We start from the raw sequence: 22,666 nt of genomic DNA, 5'->3' as shown, positions 1-22,666 counted from the left end.
GGAGGTATGTGAAACTCAATCAGCCTAATAGTAAATACACTAATGTTATTTTAATAAGAATAATCATTATCATAGTAATAGGCCTAATTTTAACATTATGTTAGGATATTCCTCATCACCATCCTCATGAGTAGGCGTATGATAATGGTGGCCTATAATCTGTGTCAACATGTATCCTTTCAATTTCTTTAAAGAATGTAATGCACTGTTATGTATGCTTCATTAGCATCTTGTTTATTGCTCTAGACGTCTGACCTATTTATATATTTCCCTCCACTGCCATTGACGCACTATGGAAATATGTTGGCTTGCTGTCAAGCACTTGGCTACCAAACAAACACTCAAAGTGCTAAAACCTTTCTCTGTGAACCATTACAAGTTTATGTATCCTGTTTAAGGCACCATTTTCAAGGAGAAAGACAACAAATATAAAGAATATAACTCAGAGCGTGGTCTCTAACCAATCATCTTTCGTTAGCAGGTTGTGGGAAGGTTGGCACTGAACTCATCTGGCCACAAGCTGAACAAATAAATGGTGACTGGTGGTTGTAGCCTGACAGATATCCAATGTGGGTCAATAACGCATTCACAGGTACAGTGCTGCAAGGATGAGACACACAGAACCCTGTTTGTGATCTCTCTCACTGTCAATCGATCTCCACCAAACCCACCCAGGCACACGAATCATCTACAACCGGAAGTTCCTCCTGGAGTGTCGAACCTCCCCTCTGGTGCGCACCCCTCCCTGTCTCCCTGATATTCCAGGGGTAACCAACCCCCTCTCAGACAACACTACGACTGACACAGCCCACCCCAAACAGACCCCCAACAACCACAATCCCCCAGCAGACACGAGTGCAGGTAAGAGTCTAAGGGGAGGTGTGCGTGTGTGTGTGTGTGTGTGTGCGCACAGGTGTATGAGTTATTGTGTCATTTGTGATGAGTATTTTCATCATGTTTTTGCTTTCATCTTGTTTTTGCAGGGGAGGATGCTCAATTTGAAATGGACATTTAGCCATTTCATGGATCAGCAGGAATATTGCAGCCTTGAGTATGACAATGAAAAAGTGACTCATGTTTCTACTGTCTTTTTGGAAACAGCACAGCATACTGAAATGAATGAAAACTACATTATGGAAGAGCTGCATTATGTGCAGTCATAATTCTAATCATTCAGGAATAGAAAACACTTACATGCAATCTCTCCTCTATTGATTTGATATTATTTACTAATTGTTAGACATTATCCTGTCTTAAAGGTGAAGCATTTGAATTATATGTTTGAGTCTTATCCAGCAGCATTTTGTAAGCACATGCCATTCTCAGTATTGTCTGTTTTTCTTGTTACATTTACATTACATTTACGTCATTTAGCAGACGCTCTTATCTGTTAAGTTGTATTGGTGTAATAGTTGTTGATTGTAAAACTAGGGCTACATTCTGCTTAATTTCTTTCTCCATAGGAACTAATTAAAGACAAACATACTTTTTATTATCCTTTTGTGTTACTATTAAATATTATATAAGAGTATACAACTTTCAGAAATATCTCATGTTGTTAAAAAATATAAATCCTGTGAAAACCATAGACACAGACTGAAATAAATGGAGGATTTATTAAACAAAAGGTTCAAGTGACATTTTACAGATATTTCGTCCATTAAGAAAAAAATATTATTGCATGAATATGTAAAAAAAACTATTAAATACTATATGAATACCGGGTCATACAGTGGAATTAAAGCGCTTTAGGGGTCAGCATTGACAATGGCAACTTACATTTGTCCTTGTATCTGCTATTGTCCCAATCATGAGTCTTTATGCATAATACATGTCTGCAGGACAGGAGATCTCAGTTTATAATCCTTTTGAGTGATTATCTTTCTCCTTTTCAGTGCTTGTGTTCAGAGTCTGCTTCAGTGTCCAGTACATCCATATCGTTTAGCATGGCTGAAGGCAGCAGCTGCCCTACTAGATTACTGAACTTTGAGGCTACACTCACAAAGTGAGCCCACACATTTGCACCTCAACTCTCTTCATGAGGCCTGCAGGTCGAGCAGAAGCTGGTACAGAGTGATGTTCTCTGGGAAGGAAAGTGCCTATGGGGTGTTCATGTTGGCAGACAGGTTGATCAGTGGCAGCCACACTCCTCCACCACCATGCCCTCAAAGTGCTGCATCAGCACCTCGCCGTTTTCGTAATACAACATGGACAGAGGGGCCAGGCGGGTGGGCACACAGGACGGGCACGGGACACGATCTGGGTGGTGAAGCTTCAGTAGACTCTGGAAAGAGAAGAGAAAGAGATGTTAGTACAGGTGAACTCACAAACAAACAGGAAATCATACAATATTGTAATAGGAAACAAATCAATGGCTCTATTTTAAATCTATTTCAAACATGTACGTTTTCAGCAGTGATGATGTAATGTTGGCAGTCTTACCTGCATGTAAGCATGGTTGGTGGGGGTGAAGGTCTCGTCCACTGGGGTAGGGCAGCTGCCCTCACAGCGGTACGCGTTATAGCGCTTGGGGTAAACAATCCACTCGCTCCAGCCGATCTGGTCAAAGTGCACCCACATGTCTACCTTCCTGCACAGCGGGCCCTTCCTCTCCTCCGTGGGGGCCACGCCAGGGGCCACCCCAGCCACTCCTGCTCTCTGGTACTGCCCGCGCCTCTTCCTGCGGCGGGCCCCCTTTCCACCCTCTACGCTGACAGCAGGGCCTGCTCCAGCTCGCTCCCGGTCCAGAGAGACGTACTTGGAATGCTCAGCAGTGCGGATGAGGGTGGGGGCCCGCTTCTCTGTCTGGTGCTTGGAGAAGACCACCATCATGACCCGGTCGGCTGTGGGGTGCAGGAGCCTCTCCAGACCCTCCTCTCTCTCCTCTGCCCTTCCCTCTTCATGGCAAGGTGCGGAGCCTCCCTGGTGCAGCCAGTAGTAGCGGAGCAGTGCGGTGACATTGAACACCCTCCAGTTGGACATGGCGGTCAGGGAGCTGGGCTCTGCCCTCAGGCAGCCCAGGAAGAGGCTCTCTGGGCATGGCGGGCTGGAGCAGCGGCCACTCTGGGAGTGGTACATGTCCACAGTGACACGCTCAGAGGCAGAGAAGGTAGGCAGGCGGATCCGCAGCTCAAAGCGCTGGACATTGTCACTTGCAGAGATGGAGGACATGTCAAAGGTGACAGACCACCTCCCACCGCTCTGGTGACAACCTGGAGAGATAACATAGAAAATATTTTAGCAAAGCAGGCAGCAGACACGGCTTATGAAAGTGTGCAAGCATGTCTCTTTCACCTCTGTGACTATCAGACTGTCCCATTCATTACAATCAATCAAAGATAGTGTCATGTCTTTTATTGTTGCCCACAGACTGCTTTCACACGCTGTCTTTTGACATGCAATGAGCAGTTAATATAGTAGAATGTTGTTACTGTCGCATTGTGTATTCCTCCGTTCCTGACACACTTGTAACAGACAACCTGGGGCTAGTACGCGCTAAAAAGCCATGGCCTAGGGGCTCTTCACAATAAGCATTGTATAAGGTTCCCATATGCTAAAATTATTGCGAAGCACATAGTCACAAAGTAATCAAAACGCGCACTAGTAGCCTTAATTCAAATAATTGTTTATGGAATAAATGTAACTGAGAGTGAATTCGATTATGCTATTATAATTTAAATAATAGTTAAAACATTACCTTACGTTTAATTAGTGTGTCCAATTGAATTGTGGTGCGAAAAATTGCTTAAAAACATATAAAAATAAATAAATATAATTAATTAAGAAAATGCACGATATAAACAGAGAACTAAGTGTTTGTAAAATAAAGATACTCACTTTTGGCTACCAGACTGAGTACCGAGTCGGAGTCGTGAAGGCGGGGGTTGTTCTCACTCTTGGTCCGGGCGGCGCTGACAGATGGCGGCGCCCTGGCGGTGTCCCCCTCCAGCAGAGTCCGGTAGAGCTGCATCATGTAGAGTGGGAACCTGTTGGAGTGATGAACATGGTCCCTGTGACCTCCACTAATTCTGTGGAAGAAAGCCTCACGGTTCCCAGGGATATTCTCCGCTCCAACCACACAAACCAAGTTCACCAGAAGCGCAGAGAAGAAAGCCAAGATGAGTCCTTCCATAATTCGAAGTTAGTTATTCCAAGGTAGTATTTTACTGTAAATGCAAATCAGTAAAGCTCTTGTACTGAGAGACAGACAGGTAGGATATAGCTCCTTCTCCCAGCTTGTCCAGTTGAGAATACCTCCGGTGAGATGCTGTCTGCTGGAGTAAGAACATTTATAACAACCCTGTGTCTTTCTTTGCGAGTTCTGTCATGCCACGGGCTTTTGAAGTGACTGTGTGATCAGTGGGAGAACAGAAAGAGCTCAAAGGGTTAAATCTGTCAAGGTGGTTGTGTGTCGAAACCAACTGCTCTTTGGAGTGGGCAAAGTGTAAAAACTTTAATACCTCTGCGTTGAGTATTGTTAATTAGAGATCTCTTTGATAAGGAACCGCGACAATAATATTAGTTAAGCAGATTAATAGCTGAACATTGCGCATTGATTAATGGGGACTAAACAACACGCGAGTTAATCCCTCCATGCCCCTTTATTAGATGAGGCGTCATAAAAAAAAAAAAGTAATCTCTTTTTCCCCTAGTTAGGAAATCGAGAAAGCTGACAACAATTTACCAAACTTCTCTTTACGAAATTAAAATGTCATGGCGCAGAGTTATGGCCTACAATACGACAGGCTAATTATAACCACAGTATTTATAACCTATTTTATCCCATCACAGATAAAATTGGATGGTCCTCGCATGACCTCTGTAGCTCAGCTGGTAGAGCACGGCGCTTGTAACGCCAAGGTAATGGGTTCGATCCCCGGGACCACCCATACACAAAAATGTATGCACGCATGACTGTAAGTCGCTTTGGATAAAAGCGTCTGCTAAATGGCATATTATTATTATTATTATATTATATGACAATGAGACTGATCAGTGTTATCAACATTATAATCTCACACATTTACTATAGCTTTCAGTTTTTTATTTCTTTCACATTGCAATGAAATGCTAGTGACAAAATAGAATTGGCCTATTTATTTTAGTAGGCCTATTCAGTCTCCTTGTGTTAGGCATCTCTTGGCGCTTGTCTTTATAGGCTTAGATGTGATTTGGCTATATGATGGATTTTCTCTGAAGAGGTACTACTAGCCTTACTACGCGTTTGGCGATGCGTTTGGCCGGAGCAAGGAGTCTGGGTAGCTAGGCAACTAGGCTATAGGGATCTACATTAACTGTACAGAAATCTTGATAGACCCTATCTAGCCTACTTATTTCTTAGAATAATCTGAAGAACGACACAACAAAGTATGCAAACTATTTGATGACAAAAAGGTGTGAAATAAATGTAATCAGAAGGCTTATGATGACGTTGCACGATATTTGACCGGGCTTGCACTTTTATGTGCTTTGAAAATACCTCTTCAAAAGATGTTTGAACTCTAGACTACCATCAAAAAATATTCATTATGCCCATAGAAAATCTTTAATTGGAACGAAATTGCAACAACTCTATGTAATATGCTAATTGTGTAGCACTGATTGGGATTTATTTATTTATTCAATAGCTGGTTAGGCGACATTTTATTTGTACTTAATTTATTCGATATGTAGGCATTTCATGGAATAATGTCGCCTTTGAAAATGATGTTTGGCATATAGACCAGATAAAACATTCATTAAAATTACAAATATATTTGTATAGCTTGTCTTATGTTGGACTATATCAAATCAATTATCAAATCAACAATCTGCAATATGTGATAGGCTACTGTTCAGTGGATATTTCGATTAGAAGTAAAACCAATTATTCATCGTCAATAAAAACAGATTGTAGGCCTAATTGTGATACAGGTATAGACCGAGCCAAGGATACTTAATATGAGCTCAATAAATCATGTTTAATCAGTTTTGTTAGTTGTATTGTGAGAGGCTATTGTTTCACTCATAGGCCCACCTCACACACAGGCATACATGTAGGCTACACCCTGATCTGAAAGGATTTGGCATCGGAGCCACTATTATCGGATCTATCCAGCAGGGGGCAATGTGTAGCTATGAGCCAACAATCTAATGAACAGTCAGTCAAAGCCTGTGTGTGTATTATTGCAGCCTGTGTGTGATGTTCTGTAATTTTGCACCCTATTCTCCATAAACTGAAATCACAGTTCAGTTCATATTGTAATCTTTATGAATTTTCATTAAGCATTACTAATGCTCTTTATGATTATGAAAGTTGCTACAGTGCTATAATGAGCTCTGGTTAACTGACCAACACTTATTTAAAGTGGTTTAGATTCCCATCGACAGAACCAGTTATGTGCAGCATTAGTACTGTAGTTGGTGTGTGTGTTTCTATAGACCTACTGTGGACGGCTGGAAGAGCTTGAGGTTGTTGCCCGGCTGTAGGTTATCTCATCGGAATGGGGCCTTTAGGAGCCCATTACCATCAGCTCCATGAAGGTCTAATATTGGACATTTAAAGGCAACCTGAGGCAGAGAGGGACGCTTCATTCTGTGACAGTGACCCGCCCTGACTAACTCCCCGGGCTCCAGGCTGATTGCCTAATTAATTGGCAGGGATGTTGATCGCTGTGAATTAGTTTGTAAAATAGATGAGCCCTGAGCAGCACCGGGGGGAGGGGGGGGAGGCTGTAAAATATTAAAGGGCTTTCCTGTGGCCCCTGCGTCAATAGAATAATAGGGATAATTATCCACCGAGCGGAGGAGAGCCGCCAATTGAAATTGGGCCCTTTGATAGGAGCTTAAATTCAGTTAGACTGCTGTTTGATTAAGATTCAGTTGGGAGGGAGTGGTGTTTGTGTGTGGGTTTGTTGTGTGTGTGTCTGTAGATTTTTTAAAGCACAGTATGTAAACTGAGTATACCAAACATTAGGAATACCTTCCTAATATTAAGTTGCACCCCCCTCTTTTGCCCTCAGAACAGCCTCAAGTCATCGGGGCATGGACTCTACAAGGTGTCAAGCGTTCCACAGTGATGCTGGCCCATGTTGACTCTAATGCTTCCCACAGTTGTGTCAAGTTGGCTGGATGTCTTTTGGGAGGTTGACCATTCTTGATACACACAGGAAATTGTTGAGCGTGGAAAAACCCAGCAGCGTTGCAGTTCTTGACACAAACTGGTACACCTGGCACCTACTACCTTTTACCCATTCACCCTCTAAATGGCACACATGCACAATCCATGTCTCAGTTGTCTCAAGGCTTAAAAATCCTTCTTTAAAACCTCTTAAGGATCTGACTATTCTTTTTCAATTTTCACCTAAAATGACATACCCAAATCTAACTGCCTGTAGCTCAGGACCTGAAGCAAGGATATGCATATTCTTGATATAATTTGAAAGGAAACACTTTGAAGTTTGTGGAAATGTGAAATTAATGTAGGAGAATATAACACATTAGATCTGGTAAAAGATAATAAAAAACAAACAAAACATGCGTTTTCAATTTTTTTGTTGTTGCCTCAGCTTTGAAATGCAAGAGAAAGGCCAGACAGTGATGTAGGAATCTAGGTGTAATTTAGATTTTGTCCAAAAGATGGCAGCGTAGTCTGTGCAAAGTTTCAGACTGATCCAGTGAAGGATTACATCACTACACAATATTTAGTATCAAGTCTGCCAGGAGTTTTCCCAAATGTTCCGAATTGGTCAATTTATACATTTTCAAGTACATAAAATGCATTGGTAATAAAACCTTTAAGTTTACACACTCCCAGGAATGTAATACGTGATGTATCATTAGATTTCCTACAGAAGTATGTGGAGCCAGAGACATCAGTGGGTCAAACTGTAGAACCCAGTTCCTACATTTGAATATAAAAATGGATTTTATCAAACAAAACTATGCTACATTTTATCTCTGGGACCCTCAGGATGACAAATCAGAGCAAGATTTCTGAATATAAGTACATTATTTACCTTCAGAGGTGAATGTATCAAACCAGTTGCCGTGACAAAAGTGTTTTGTTGTTGTGCACTATCCAGCATGGTATTTTATAGCTGTAATAGCTACTGTAAATTGGACACTGCAGTTAGATTAACAATAATTTAAGCTTTCTGCCCATACAAGACATGTATATGTCCCGGAAAGTTGGCTGTTGTTTACAATGCCATTCTAGTCACATATCGCATATTGAGCAGGATCTGTCCCGGTATAGGGATACCGATCCTGTAGAGGTTGTCTCCTCCCCTTTATTTACACTGATTGAAGTGGATTTAACAAGTGACATCAATAAGTGATCATAGCTTTCACCTGGATTCACCTGGTCAGTCTATGTAATGGAGAGAGCTGGTGTTCCTAATGTTTTGTACACTCAGTGTATAATATTAATTACTATCATTTAATGGTTCCTCTAGTGAGTAACTGAGCTATTATCACTAGGTGTCCCACTGCCACAATTCTGTAGAGAGCTGAGATTACAGAGCTGAGACATGTTTACTAAATGTATGTCCTCAACCCCAGAGAACAAACCCACTGGGCACACCACGTCATTTCAACATGGAAAATTGGGTAATATTTGGTTGGTACGTTGATCAATGAGATTACAACCTATTTTCACACACTCAAAAAGACAGTCAAAAGTTTGTTGAATTCCAAATGTGTTATCACTATGCTTTCAACCATCTAAAAGCAAAAGCAAAACCAAATTCCAATGGAAAATCTATGTCTGATTTTTGGTTTAGTTGTCACCTAAATGTGATATCACTGCGCTTTCAACAATTAAAAAAACACAACAAAGTGACGCTTGGCATTCCCGTTTGGTTTCATCAGACCAGAGAATCTTGTTTCTCATGGTCTGAGAGTCTTTAGGTGCCTTTTGGCAAACTCCAAGTGGCCTGTCATGTGCCTTTTACTGAGGAGTGGCTTTCATCTGGCCACTCTACCATAAAGGCCTGATTGGTGGAGTGCTGCAGAGATGGTTGTCCTTCTGGAAGGTTCTCCCATCTCCACAGAGGAACTCTAGAGCTCTTTCAGAGTGACCATTGGGTTCTTGGTCACCTCCCTGACCAAGGCCCTTCTCCCCTGATTGCTCAGTTTGGCCGGGCGGCCAGCTAGCTCTAGGAAGAATCTTGGTGATTCCAAACATCTTCCATTTAAGAATGATGGAGGTCACTGTATTCTCGGGGACCTTTAATGCTGCAGACATTTTTTACTACCTTTCCCCAGATCTGTGCCTCAACACAATCCTGTCTCGGAGCTCTACGGACAATTCCTTTGACCTCATGACTTGGTTTTTGCTCTGACATGCACTGTCAACTGTGGGACCTTATATAGACAGGTGTGTGCCTTTCCAAAACAAATAACTTTCTTCTGAAACTCATCAGTCTATTCTTGTTCTGAGAAAAATTGCCAAGAAACTAAAGATCTCGTACAACGCTGTGTACTACTCCCTTCACAGAACAGCGCAAACTGTCTCCAACCAGAATAGAAAGAGGAGTGGGAGGCCCCGGTGCACAACTGAGCAAGAGGACAAATACATTAGTGTCTAGTTTGAGAAACAGGCACCTCACAGGTCCTCAACTGGCAGCTTCATTAAATAGTACCCGCAAAACACCAGTCTCAACGTCAACAGTGAAGAGGCGACTCTGGGATACTGACCTTCTAGGCAGAGTTGCAAAGAAAAAGCCATATCTCAGACTGCCCATCTTAATCTTTTATTTTTATTGGCCAGTCTGAGCTATGGCTTTTTCTTTGCAACTCTGCCTAGAAGGTCAGCATCCTGGAGTCTCCTCTTCACTGTTGACGTTGAGACTGGTGTTTTGCGGGTACTATTTAATGAAGCTGCCAGTTGAGGACCTGTGAGGCGTCTGCGTTTAAAATGGTTTGAACTTTGAATCTCAACACGAGGTGAAGACGATAAACTCACCTCCCGGACAATCACTGGTACGGCTGATTAGCTGTCCTAAGTAAAGTATCTTCAAAAGCGAATTTAAGTAGGACCATCCTGTTACTCTGCTCAAACCATCGTATTACCCTACTCTCATCACCCCACTGGGGAACCATCGATACGGCTGGCTAGCTATCTTCAAATAAGCATCTTCAAGAGAGAATGGAAGGAAAATCAACTCTGTAGTTCTATTCAGGACTACACGACAAGTCACCGGATACCGGACAACTACGAAGAAGGACAACAGGAGAAGAGTTGTTGGAACCATTTCGGACAATCAGAGCCTTACAAGCATGCTGCAAAAGGGCCCAACCCCCTTTCCAAGGCTGCCCCGTTCACCGAGAGATCCCTGGCGAACCCAGGCATTTCACGTAAATATATTCATGATTTCTTGCTCAAAGCGAGTGGCGGTTCGTGTGCAAAGTATATGGTTCCTGTAGGTGAGAGTAGTTTCTCAATGTGGCAATGTTAAGTGTCTCTGTCCCTCTCTCTCTCCCTCTCCATCTCTTTTTTAACTAGCACCCATGTTGTTGTCATTCCGCTAGGGCCCTGTTTTCAACGTATTAAGTCTCCAGTCAATAACCGGTGCAGAGTTTGTGTGTTTGTCCAGTGTTTCCTTTTAAATTGCTAGTAAATAAATAAATAAACCAATTGGTGTAGTACTAAATCATAAGTAAGGCTCTGGTTTTTGCAGATGCAAAGAGGTTACGACTGTTCATAATGATGATATGATACGAGGTTATGATTGATAAGTTGACTGTTTATAGATGTGATAGGTAAAGACCTTTTAGAGTTTAATTCAGGAGATGGTAACTCTTTAAAGAACTGCTCTCGTGGTGCCCCAGATCCTAATGAGTTCATTGTTACATGATTAATTGAATCGGGTAACAATTAAACATAGTTAGTTAATTAGAGAAATAACAGTCTTCTGATTAATGTTAAAGTCAAGTCACGACACAAGGATGATCAATGGAAACAGGATGCACCTGAGGCCAATTTCGAGTCTCATAGCAAAAGGTCTGAATAGTTATGTAAATAAGGTATTTCTGTTTTTTATTTTTAATACAAAAACCCGTTTTCACTTTGTCATTATGGGGTATTGTGTGTAGATTGCTGAGGATTTTTGTTTATTTAATCCATTTTAGAATAAGGCTGTAACGTAACACAATGTGGAAAAAGTCAAGCGGTCTGAATACTTTCCGAAGGCACTTGTAGGCCTAAATAGCATCATTGATGATATATGATTGATAAAATATGGTTACGTTTAATTTGCTCTGTTAATCCTACTCTTTGGAATGACTTTGATAGCAACAGTGAATCTATTAAGTGGAGTTTTCTTAATACTCATTCTCACAATAGCACATTGGTAACAGCGGTTAACAAATATCAAAGCTAAGCAGGGCTGGGCTTGGTTAAAAACCTGGATGGGAGACCAAAGGGTAGCTGTAGAAAGATCAACTCTCCCGTTGAAGGTGCTGCACAGCTTATTGTTTTGTTCTTATAGTGGATATTACGTTGAAGATAAGATGTTGTTTCAAAGCTACAAATTCAACATATTTTATACAAGGTTTGTCAATGTTGAAAATTGGTTACCATGATGACATAATCCTGTGGTTGAAATTTCACCCTCAAAACAACAGTTGATGACTTTTTTCAAATCCAATATATTTTCCATGTAGATTTCACATCACAATACATTGACAAATTACGTTTAAAACAACATTGAGTTTACCAGTTTGTGCCCAGTGGGAAGTGTCTTTCTTTGCCTCAGAAAAGTTATAAGGTTTCTCTGTATGTAGTTTGCAAGCAGAGTGCTGTAAGCTTTGCGAGACTCCCAGCAATGTTTCTGAACGTTTTCTGAACTACTCCCAGTCTTGTCAGTCCTGCCAATTGCCTTCACGTGTAATGAGTCAACAACCTTTTACAGCACCACACAGTCTATAACCCATAATCCACAGCCTCCAGGCTGCACAATTTACATTTATATTGATGGGAGGAATATGATGATTGTAGCAGTAGCATAGCTGATAGTGTCTGCAGTCTGGCCAAAGTCTGATAAGTGGTATTTGGAGTGTCTTGGAGCTTCTTGGAGACACTGGTCAGAATCAAAACATGTTTTTCTCACTTGTCGATCTATTTGGAGTGCTTTTGATTAAAATCTCATGGCCGTTAGAGCAACCACGCTCAGCGGTGTGCTTAGTGTAGCTCTTTCTAGACAGGCTGACAATGTTCTGAACAAACTAGTCTGACATGAGTCATGTTATGCCAATCTCGTTTATGCTTAATTTAGTCATATCCAGGCCCCCAGATATTAAATGATATGATGGTATGTCTGTTTATCTGTGACATCACAGACTCTTTGTTTTTCACGAGACAGAGTTGTTGTCAATACCATCTCTTCTCATTAATTGAATTTGTAATTTTTTCTAAGTTAATAAGTTCAAATAAATTATCCCAACCAACCCTGCTTGGTGATAATTTATATTGGCTGTGTATTTATAGGAAATATTCCCAATAATAGGCTAAGAGATATATTGTAATTGTCCAGGTGGGTTGGACCTAGAGAACAGAGACAGTTCAAAGAAAACACAGCAGGACTGTGTAAATCTCAAGGAGGAAATTGCAGGGAAATGATAGGTGTGAGAAAAACTGTTTCACAGGAAATAGGTGTTTTTCTCTTTCAGTACATCCTGAATCCTAGGGACCATCAGTATTGGTAATAACAAGTATTTGACAGATGGTATTGTAAGGGAACTATATAATTTCTTTGTATTATTTTTAAATATATTTCAAATAGAAAACAGATGAAAATGAGTAATGTCTATGTATGTCATGCTGCTCTCCAAACTACTGCTGGTTAGAAGTTGATCCATAGTGGATCTATGCATTTTAAGTAAAGCAGTCTCATCTGTGCAGAGAAGTACTAGTCTCCCTGGCACTGTCTGTATCAGCTCAGTCAAGGTCATCACATGGATACCTGCATTAAACAATGTTCTGATCTGGAGCCACAGGTTCCAGTGATATAGCCAAGCGGAGCAGGGGCACCTCAAGCCCTGTCAACTCCTGATGAATTTGCTGCTGGGAGGGACTGGCCTGGGAGATAGCTGCCTCTGATATTGCCTGTCACTGCGACCATGAGAGGGTACTCTCTCACACCCTGGGGCTCTCAGGCGGCCGTCTGAGGGGACAGGTGATTGAAACTGTTGGAATGGTTGTTTATTAGAGGGAATTTGAGGACTGTATGATTTGATGAAATTTGATAAGGTGTGTGTGTGTGTGTGTGTGTGTTTGTGCATGCGTGCATCTTTTGGGAGGGACTTGTATGTGCAAGCATGTGGTCAGGTGCACAGGAGTTTGTATGTGTGCGTCTCAGCTGCAGGTCTCACTCCAGTAGGTTTTAATCTCTCACACTGAACTCTGATCTGACCACAGCTGCCCACCCCTCCAGCACCACCCCTCTGCTTGTCACAGTGATGTATGTCCCTAAACACACACACTTTCAGCAAAACAGCTAACATGACAACTGCATCAGGCCAGCTGGACAACCACACAGCCATTTTGGTTAAGCTCAACATCCTCTAGAGCCCTTCAGGTTTCCACTTGATAATGTTCTCTCTCTCTCTCTCTCTCTCTCTCTCTCTCTCTCTCTCTCTCTCTCTCTCTCTCTCTCTCTCTCTCTCTCTCTCTCTTTCTCTCTCTCTCTCTTTCTCTCTCTCTCTCTTTCTCTCTCTCTCTCTCTCTCTCTCTCTCTCTCTCTCTCTCTCTCTCTCTCTCTCTCTCTCTCTCTCTCTCTCTCTCTCTCTCTCTCTGTCTGTAGTATGGGGCTGATTGACAGAATGGAAGCGTTCTCACGTGTCTGTGTTTTCAGACACTTTTTAACTGCAGTTTGCCATATAGACAGTACAGTATAGTCACCCTGCTAAACAAGCACCCCCACTCCCTGGGATTCCCTCTTTGAATCTCTCTGATCTGACTTTCTAGCTCTCATAATATGAGTCCTGTCTGATTCCTGATTCTCAGCAGCAGCTTTTGTAAATGACTCTCCTTGACCCCTGAATCACTAGAGCTGTTCACCAATGGGCTGCGTTGCGCTGCGCTGTGTCGTATAGACCAGAAAGTATTAGTGATTTGATTAGGAGGATCTTCGTTTACTTTATTTCCCATTTATCCACACCTTTGAGAATTTAGCTGATCTCCTACTACTTGTTTTGGGAGATGTATTGTCTATTAAGGTGTCTTTCCTGTTGAATCTGTGATGAAGAGCTCGGTGAGACTGTCTTAGGTTCATGTAACAGATAGAACTGGTGACTGACAGTGATACAGGCATTTTCAAGACATCACCAAGGGAGACAGATGAACATGAATAAAAATGTCAGCGCTATGACATTTACGATGATGAGGATAGAGGCTCTCACCACTTCTGCTCATCTATTTTTCAGTCTCTCAAAAAGGGAAAAAGATATGTGACCTCCGAGAGAGGAAATTCACAAGCCAAGGTTGAAGAAGATTGTTTGCTGTCCGTTGAAAAGGGGTCCATGGTGCGTATGCCTGGAAGTGTTGTTGAAAGTTTTTCTGTGTCAATCTCGGTTATGTCTCAAGATAGATCAGTTGCACAATATTTGGAGGTTAGACAAGGTACCCAACTTCAGTGCATTTATAGTGTAGACAAATGCATGGTGTACCTTTCGAAACACAAAATATACACTATATATACAAAAGTATATGGACACCCCTTCAAATGAGTGGATTTGGCTATTTCAGTCACACCCATTGCTGACAGGTGTATAAAATTGAGCACACAGCCATGAAATCTCCATAGACAAACATTAGCATTAGAATGGCCATACTGACAACTCAGAGTGTGATGGGTGATTTGAAGGAGTCAGGTGCAGGAGGGTAAATCACAGAATACAGAATTTATTCCGGAATACAGAGTTACGCAGAAATGCGTCAAACAGTCCAGTGTGCAAAACAGGCGCACTAGAACCAAACAGGCACACGGGGAAAAATACCCTGGCAATACAAAATACGCAGAGCTCAACCGAGCCACACTCTCCTCACAATAAACAATCATACACAAGGACAAGGGGGCAGAGGGAACACTTATACAAGTACTAATGAGGGGATATGAACCAGGTGTGTGTAATAAACAAGACAAAACAAATGGATGATAAGATGAGGAGCGGCAGTGGCTAGAAGGCCGGTGACGACGAACGCCGAAGCCTGCCCGAACCTGGAGAGGAGGCAGCTTCGGAGGAAGTCATGACGGTACCCCCCCCCCCCTTGATGCGCAGCTCCAGCAGCGCGCCGACACCGGCCTCAGGGACGGCCAGGAGGACGCGGAGCAGGGCGAGCCGGATGGCGACGGTGGAAATCCCGCAAAAGGGAGTGATCGAGGATATCCCTCACCGGAACCCAGCACCGCTCCTCCGGACCGTACTCTTCCCACTCCACAAGGTACTGAAGGCCCCCCATCCGACGCCTCAAATCCAGGATGGAACAGACAGAGTATGCCGGGGCCCCCTCGATGTCCAGAGGAGGTGGAGGAACCTCCCGCACCTCAGACTCCTGGAGCGGACCAGCCACCACCGGCCTGAGGAGAGACACATGGAACGAAGGGTTAATACGATAATCTGGTGGGAGTAATAAACTATAGGTAACCTTGTTTATCCTCCTCAGGACTTTGAACGGACCCACAAACCGCAGGCTCAGCTTCCGGCAGGGCAGGCGGAGGGGCAGATTCCGGGTCGAGAGCCAGACCCAATCACCCGGTACGAAGACCGGGGCCTCACTGCGGTGGCGGTCAGCATTGGCCTTCTGACGACGCACGGCTCGTTGAAGGTGGACGTGAGCAGCGTTACACGTCTCCTCCGCTCGCCAAAACCAGTCATCCACCGCAGGAGCCTCGGTCTGGCTCTGGTGCCATGGTGCCAGAACCGGTTGATAACCTAGAACACATTGAAATGGCGTTAGGTTAGTGGACGGAGAGAGTTCTGGGCATATTCGGCCCATGGCAAGAACCTTGACCACTCCCCCGGCCAGTCCTGGCAGTAGGACCGCAGGAAGCTACCCACATCCTGATTCACCCGTTCCACCTGTCCATTAGACTCGGGGTGGAAACCAGAGGTAAGGCTGACCGAGACCCCCAGACGTTCCATGAACGCCTTCCAGACATTGGATGTGAACTGGGGACCCCGTTCAGACACTATGTCCTCTGGTACCCCGTAGTGCCGGAAGACGTGTGTAAACAGGGCCGCCGCAGTCTGCAGGGCCGTGGGGAGACCGGGCAGAGGAAGGAGGCGGCAGGCTTTGGAAAAGCGGTCCAAACGACCAGGATTGTGTTGTTACCTTGAGAGAGGGGAAGATCAATACTCAGGTGAGACCATGGCCGTTGTGGAACTGGTAAAGGTTGTAACTTACCCGCTGGGAGGTGTCTAGGTGCCTTACTCTGGGCGCACACCTGAGTAGGAGGAGACATACAACCTCACGTCCTTAGCCAAGGTAGGCCACCAGTACTTTCCGGTCAGGCAGCGCACTACACGACCGATACCTTGGTGACCAGAGGAGGAGGACGTGGATGCCCAGTAGATCAGACGGTCACGGACAAGAGCAGGCACGTACCACAGCCCAGCTGGACACTGAGGTGGAGATGGCTCTGTGCGTAACGCCTGCTCTATATCCCCGTCCATCGCCCATACTACCGGTGCCACAATGCAGGAGGCTGGGAGTATGGGGGTATTGTCTCTGGGCCTCTCCTCTGTGTCGTACAGCAGTGACAGTGCATCTGCCTTCACGTTCTTCGTACCCAGGATGTATGATAGTGTAAAATCAAACCGGGTGAAGAATAGGGCCCACCTGGCCTGGCGAGGGATCAGCCTCCTCGCTGCCCAGATGTACTCCAGGTTACAGGGGTCCGTCCAGACGAGGAAAGGGTGTTTCGCCCCTTCGAGCCAGTGCCTCCACACGGTCAGGGCTCGGACAACAGCTCCCGATCACCAACGTCGTAGTTCTGCTCCGCCGGTCTGAGCTTCTTGGAGAAGAAGGCACAGGGGCGGAGCTTGGGTGGCGTGCCCGAGTGTTGAGGTAGGACCGTGCCTATCCCTACCTCGGACGCATCCACCTCCACTACAAACGGTAGTGATGGATCCCGTGGTCGGGATATATGGATCCCTCTGAGTGCTGGGGTGTGGGTGGCTGGATCCGGTCGCTCAGCTGGTCCCAACAGATCGGGTCCTCTCCTCTCCAGGTGTTGGACGACCTGGAGAACCCGATCCATTGCTTCTCCCAAGCTGGCTAGCATCGTCCAATGCTCCTGGACCTGTGCCACGACTCCAGGCCTGCGCTCCTCTCCTGCTGACTCCATGGCGGGTGTGTGATTCTGTGATCAGTGATTTGAAGGAGTCAGGGGCAGGAGGGTAAATCACAGAATACAGAATTTATTCTGGAATACAGAGTTACGCAGAAATGCGTCAAACAGTCCAGTGCGCAAAACAGGTGCACTGGAACCAAACAGGCACACAGGGAAAAATACCCCGGCAATACAAAATACACGGAGCTCAACCGAGCTACACTCTCCTCACAATAAACAATCACATACAAGGACAAGGGGGCAGAGGGAACACTTATACAAGTACTAATGAGGGGATATGAACCAGGTGTGTGTAATAAACAAGACAAAACAAATGGAATGATGAGATGAGGAGCGGCAGTGGCTAGAAGGCCGGTGACGACCAACGCCGAAGCCTGCCCGAACCAGGAGAGGAGGCAGCTTCGGAAGAAGTCGTATCACAGTGACTTTCACCGTGGCACCATCATAGTCAGTTAGTCAAATTTCTACTCCTGAGTGGCGCAGGGGTCTAAGGCACTGCATCGCAGTGCTAACTGTGCCACTAGAGATCCTGGTTCGAATCCAGGCTCTGTCGCAGCCGGCCGCGACCGGGAGACACATGGGCGGCGCACAATTGGCCCAGCGTCGTCCAGGGTAGGGGAGGGAATGGCCGGCAGGGATGTAGCTCAGTTGATAGAGCATGGCGTTTGCAACGCCAGGGTTGTGGGTTCGATTCCCACGGGGGGCCAGTATATATAAAAAGATATGTATTCACTAACTGTAAGTCGCTCTGGATAAGAGCATCTGCTAAATGACTAAAAATGTAAAATGTAAATGCTCTGCTAGAGCTGCCCCTGTCAACTGTAAGTGCTGTTATTGTGAAGTGGAAACGTCTAGAAGTGTTAGGCCACAGAAGCTCACAGAACGGGACCACCGAGTGCTGAAGTGTGTAGTGCTTAAAAAATAGTCTGTCCTCAGTTGCAACACTCACTACCGAGTTCCCAACTGCCTCTAGAAGCAACGTCAGTACAAGAGCTGTGAGTCGGGAGCTTCATGAAATGGGTTTCCACGGCCGAGCAGCCACACACAAGCCTAAGATCACCATGCGCAATGCCAAGTGTCGGCTGGAGTGGTGTGAAGCTCGCCGCCATTGGACTCTGGAGCAGTGGAAACGCACTCTCTGGAGTGATGAATCACGCTTCACCATCTGGCAGTCCAACGGACTAATCTGGGTTTGGCGGGTCCCAGAAGAACGCTACCTGCCCGAATGCATAGTGTCAACTGTAAAGTTTGGTGGAGGAGGAATAATGGTCTGGGGCTGATTTTCCTGGTTTGGGCTAGGCCCCTTAGTTTCACTGACGGGAAAACTTAACGCTACAGCATACAATGACATTCTAGACGATTCTGTGCTTTCAACTTTGTGGCACCAGTTTGGGGAAGGCCCTTTCTGTTTCAGCATGCCCCCGTGCACAAAGTGAGGTCCATACAGAAATAGTTTGTCGAGATCGGTGTGGAAGAACGTGACTGGCCTGCACAGAGCTCTGACCTCAACCCCAACGAACACTTGGGTTGAATTGAAACGCGAGCCAGGCCTAATTGCCCAACATCAGTGCCCGATGCTCTTGTGGTTGAAAGGAAGTCCCCACAGCAATGTTCCAACATGTAGTGGAAGGCCTTCCCAGAAGAGTGGAGGCTGTTATAGCAGCAAAGGGGGTAACAACTCCTTACTGATGCCCATGATTTTGGAATGAGATGTTTGACAAGTAGGTATCCACATACTTTTGGTCATGTAGTATATCATAGATAAGACTAGCTTTACCTTAAGTGCAGTGCACTACTAATTTAATGGACTCTGTAGTGAGAGGGATAGGTGGAACATCTAGAGGAACATCTAGTGGAACATCTAGAGGAACCTCTAGTGGAACATCTAGTGGAACATCTACATCTAGTGGAACATCTACATCTAGAGGAACATCTAGTTGAACATCTAGAGGAACATCTAGTGGAACCTCTAGAGAAACATCTCTGTATCTGTAACTTGTGACTTTGTCTTTTGTGTGTATTTTGTATATTTTTTGGTAATATTTTATGTACACCCTGTTTTGCCTTCTTGCCAGGTCACCCTCGCAAAATAGGTTTTTAACCTCAATGGGTCTTACCTGGTTAAATAAAGGTTAAATTCAAAAATTCAAGAATCTAGTGCCAGGTGTATTGTTTGTTGTTTGTCCTTTGTTCAGATGAATCATCACTTCCCACCTGTTTGTAAAAGCTTCGTATCTGAAGAGTGCCATTTGAAGTGTTGATGGAGAAAATCTAGAGTTCTACCCTCCTCTGATCTTCCAAAGATGAAAGGACCCGGCCTATTTTCAAAACAAAGAGATTTGCCTTACATTCAAACACTCTATCCAACCCAAATAGAGGAACATTCTTCTGAAAAAAATATCCCCTTCAGCAAACTTTATTTATCTGTTATTTGTTTAGGTACCTACAGCCTACCCTTTGTAGTGATCATCAAATACTATATATCCTCATGAATTTTCAGTTTGTGTGTGTGTCTGTGTGTGTCTGTGTTTGCACTGTATGTGTGTGCATGCGTGCAAGTGTGTGCGACAGAGAGATCGCCACAGAGCTTTGTCCCTCAATAAAATGACCAGCCACTGGGGCAGCACATCGTAAGACATTTCCAGTAGAGCAAAGTAAGGATATAATATTATTTTCATTGCATTTTTGTGCCATCTCATGGGCTTTTGATATCATCCACAGCATGCCTGATAATAATGACTTAAAATATGCAGTTAGAAAGAGACAAATACTGTAGAGATGTAGGCCTAGACCTCAAACCTTGTCAGTGTTTGAAATGCATTATCATTTCCACAGACCTGTAAAAGTCTATAAAATATTCAAACACCCCCTCATTTCCATATCCCGAGCAGAGGAGAACTTTCAATTGACTTCGGCAACTTTGAGAGTAAAGTGAAGAGAAAATGTACCTGGAGGACCAAAGAAATCTGTATTTGAAATGCTCAATGTAAAAAGTACTCCTCTCAAAGAAAGTGTCCCATTGTCCCTCATCCTACTGTCGTCTGCCTACCACTGATCTTTGGTTGATTGAGCCTCAGCTGTACAGTTCATAATTGACCCATTCACTCTGCCTTGAACCTGTTATAGTATCTCTCTGTGTGTTTCTGAGTTATGTAATTGTCTGTACTGTATGTCTATCCTCATGGTCCTTATCGATCACAGACATGTTGAATGTGACTCAAATCCATTTCCAACAGTTGACCACTCTACCACTGGGAAAGGAATTCCCTATGAAAATGATTGTTCTTGATTGCTGCTCAGGCAAGCCAAAAACAATTGCTTTTAGTCTTCATCACTCCGCTAATGATTGGAATAAAATGCCAAACAAACCTCTGCTTCTGTCTAATTGATATTTAACAGCATCTCAGCTTTCCCTTAAGTAAGACTGCTAGCAGTGTGCTCAAGTTCTTCTGATCTTCTCCATTGACAGCTCCTGACGCAAGAGAGGTTTCTCATAATCTGCTCTGCTGCCAAACACAAGTCACAACTTGTGTACATCATGATCCACATTCAGTCAGCAGTCAAAGAGAATATTTCCCCAGCGCCATTCTAAAATAGAACAATGAGTGCAAGCTTCCCTGTCTCTCAATCTCTCACTGTCACAGAGATGAGAGTGTCTTAGGTGAGAATGGAGCATGATGTTTCACACATTGATTTAATTGAGGGAATAGATTGTAGATTTGTTACTGTTGTGTATTGATGTTATGTGCATTTGCTCAATGAAGAAACTGTGAGAAATTGTGTTAACAGTCTGTGAGTTTGTCAAACACACTCCCCTCTCTCTATTTACATTTTAGTCATTTAGCAGACGTTCTTGTTCCAGAGCGAATTATAGTTAGTGAGTGCATACATTTTTCATACTGGCCCCATGTGGGAAACGAACCCACAACCCTGGCGTTGCAAGCGCCATGCTCTACCAACTGAGCTACAGGGGACTCTATCACACACACACACACATTATCACAGAAGAATATCATTACAGTACCTTCCAAGTAGCCAGACTCAGTTAGTGTTGGCGAGCACTAAAAGGCCATGTCAGACACAATGATCAGCCTCTTCAGTGTTCTTTTCCTCCTTCTCCTGATTGCAGCTATCATGCTGGGTGGTGTGTGGGTGAGCTGCCCGACTCTCGTCTCTCAAATTAGCATTTACCTGGGTTTATATTCAAACTGAAACCGCTTTGCTCCTGCATTCTGTTATAGCATATCTTTAGATAAAACTAATGAGAACGAGAACTGGAATGAACTTTCTTCAGATGTCTAAACGTTTCTTATGGTAGGAACATTTGGGATTTTGATATTGATGGTGGCTGGCATGTGTCAGGTCAGCAAGATGGACAACCAGGGGGTAAGAGTTTAGTCTAGGTTTAATCTAAGGACAGAGGTGTTTTACACAGCATCTCTTTGGTGGAGGAAGAGGAGAAAGAGGATAAGGTGGAAGTGTGTGCGTTTGTGTGTGTGTGTGTCAGACCTGGTACCTGAGGGGAGAAGGGTCATGGGAAAGGAAAATCAATCCCCATTCATGTGATAGTGGATGTGACTTCCCTTCACGTCAGTCAACTGCACCATAACAAACAGACAGTCGGCCAGGGAGTGTGTGTGTGTGCGTGTTACAGGTGAACACCTGCAGCTGCCAGCTGAGTTTTTGCAAAGTCATTGTGACTGTATACTATCTGGATCTGTAGTGTTCATCATTTTAGAGACAGTATGAAAGGCACAGCCTGATTTATGCAAATGTATTGTTTGTGCTTTTGTTACTAATTTGGTAGGGTCTGGGGAGTAATGTGTCTGAGAAGTTTACTTATTCAGTGTGAGTATGCATTTATAGCTGTGTGTGTTTGTGTGTGAGCAGTGTGTGTGTGCTTGAATGTATGTCTGTGTGTGTCTGTCTGTGTGTGCGTGTGTGTGTGTGTGCATGTGTGTGTGCGTGTGCGTGTGCGTGCAGATACAGGTGTTATGGCTGTCAGTCTCAGATCAGTGACAGGAGCTGTGAGTTGTGATGACAGCCTAATTATCAGGCAGTGTAATGGTAAGAGCAGGTGAGTGCTTGTTGGTGTTACGCAAGGAAAGCACTGCAATCAGACCCAGAGGAATTATCAGTGATAACTATCCATGGTAGCCATTGCAGTCAAATGGCAGCCATTGCAGTCGGGCATCTCTGGCAGCTCTTCAAACTCATCAGAGATCACTGAAGCTTCAACAATTTGAATTACACCACAGGGAAAGAGATATGTCATCATTCTCTTGTTGCTTACTCATCTCAGGGAAAATGAGTTTCCCGTTCCTGATCAG

The 22,666-nt window shown here is 44.1% G+C and overlaps 1 protein-coding gene across 1 annotated transcript; it reads right to left on the bottom strand.

Moving 5' to 3' along the window:
• Positions 1 to 2,131: 2,131 nt before the first annotated feature.
• On the bottom strand, positions 2,132 to 4,132 carry ndr1 (nodal-related 1; the record flags this gene model as incomplete). The annotated part of the gene is made up of 3 exons (XM_084159300.1): positions 2,132 to 2,284; positions 2,443 to 3,233; positions 3,838 to 4,132. 3 exons carry the CDS (start codon positions 4,130 to 4,132, stop codon positions 2,132 to 2,134), a joined length of 1,239 nt encoding a protein of 412 aa, XP_084015426.1.
• Between the last annotated feature and the right edge of the window lie 18,534 nt (positions 4,133 to 22,666).

This window comes from Coregonus lavaretus, assembly GCF_964263955.1.
Source record: "Coregonus lavaretus genome assembly, chromosome: 4".
NCBI classification, from domain to species: domain Eukaryota; kingdom Metazoa; phylum Chordata; class Actinopteri; order Salmoniformes; family Salmonidae; genus Coregonus; species Coregonus lavaretus.
The sequence above is the reverse complement of the archived record's forward strand: the minus strand, read 5'-3'. Positions and strand labels throughout refer to the sequence as shown.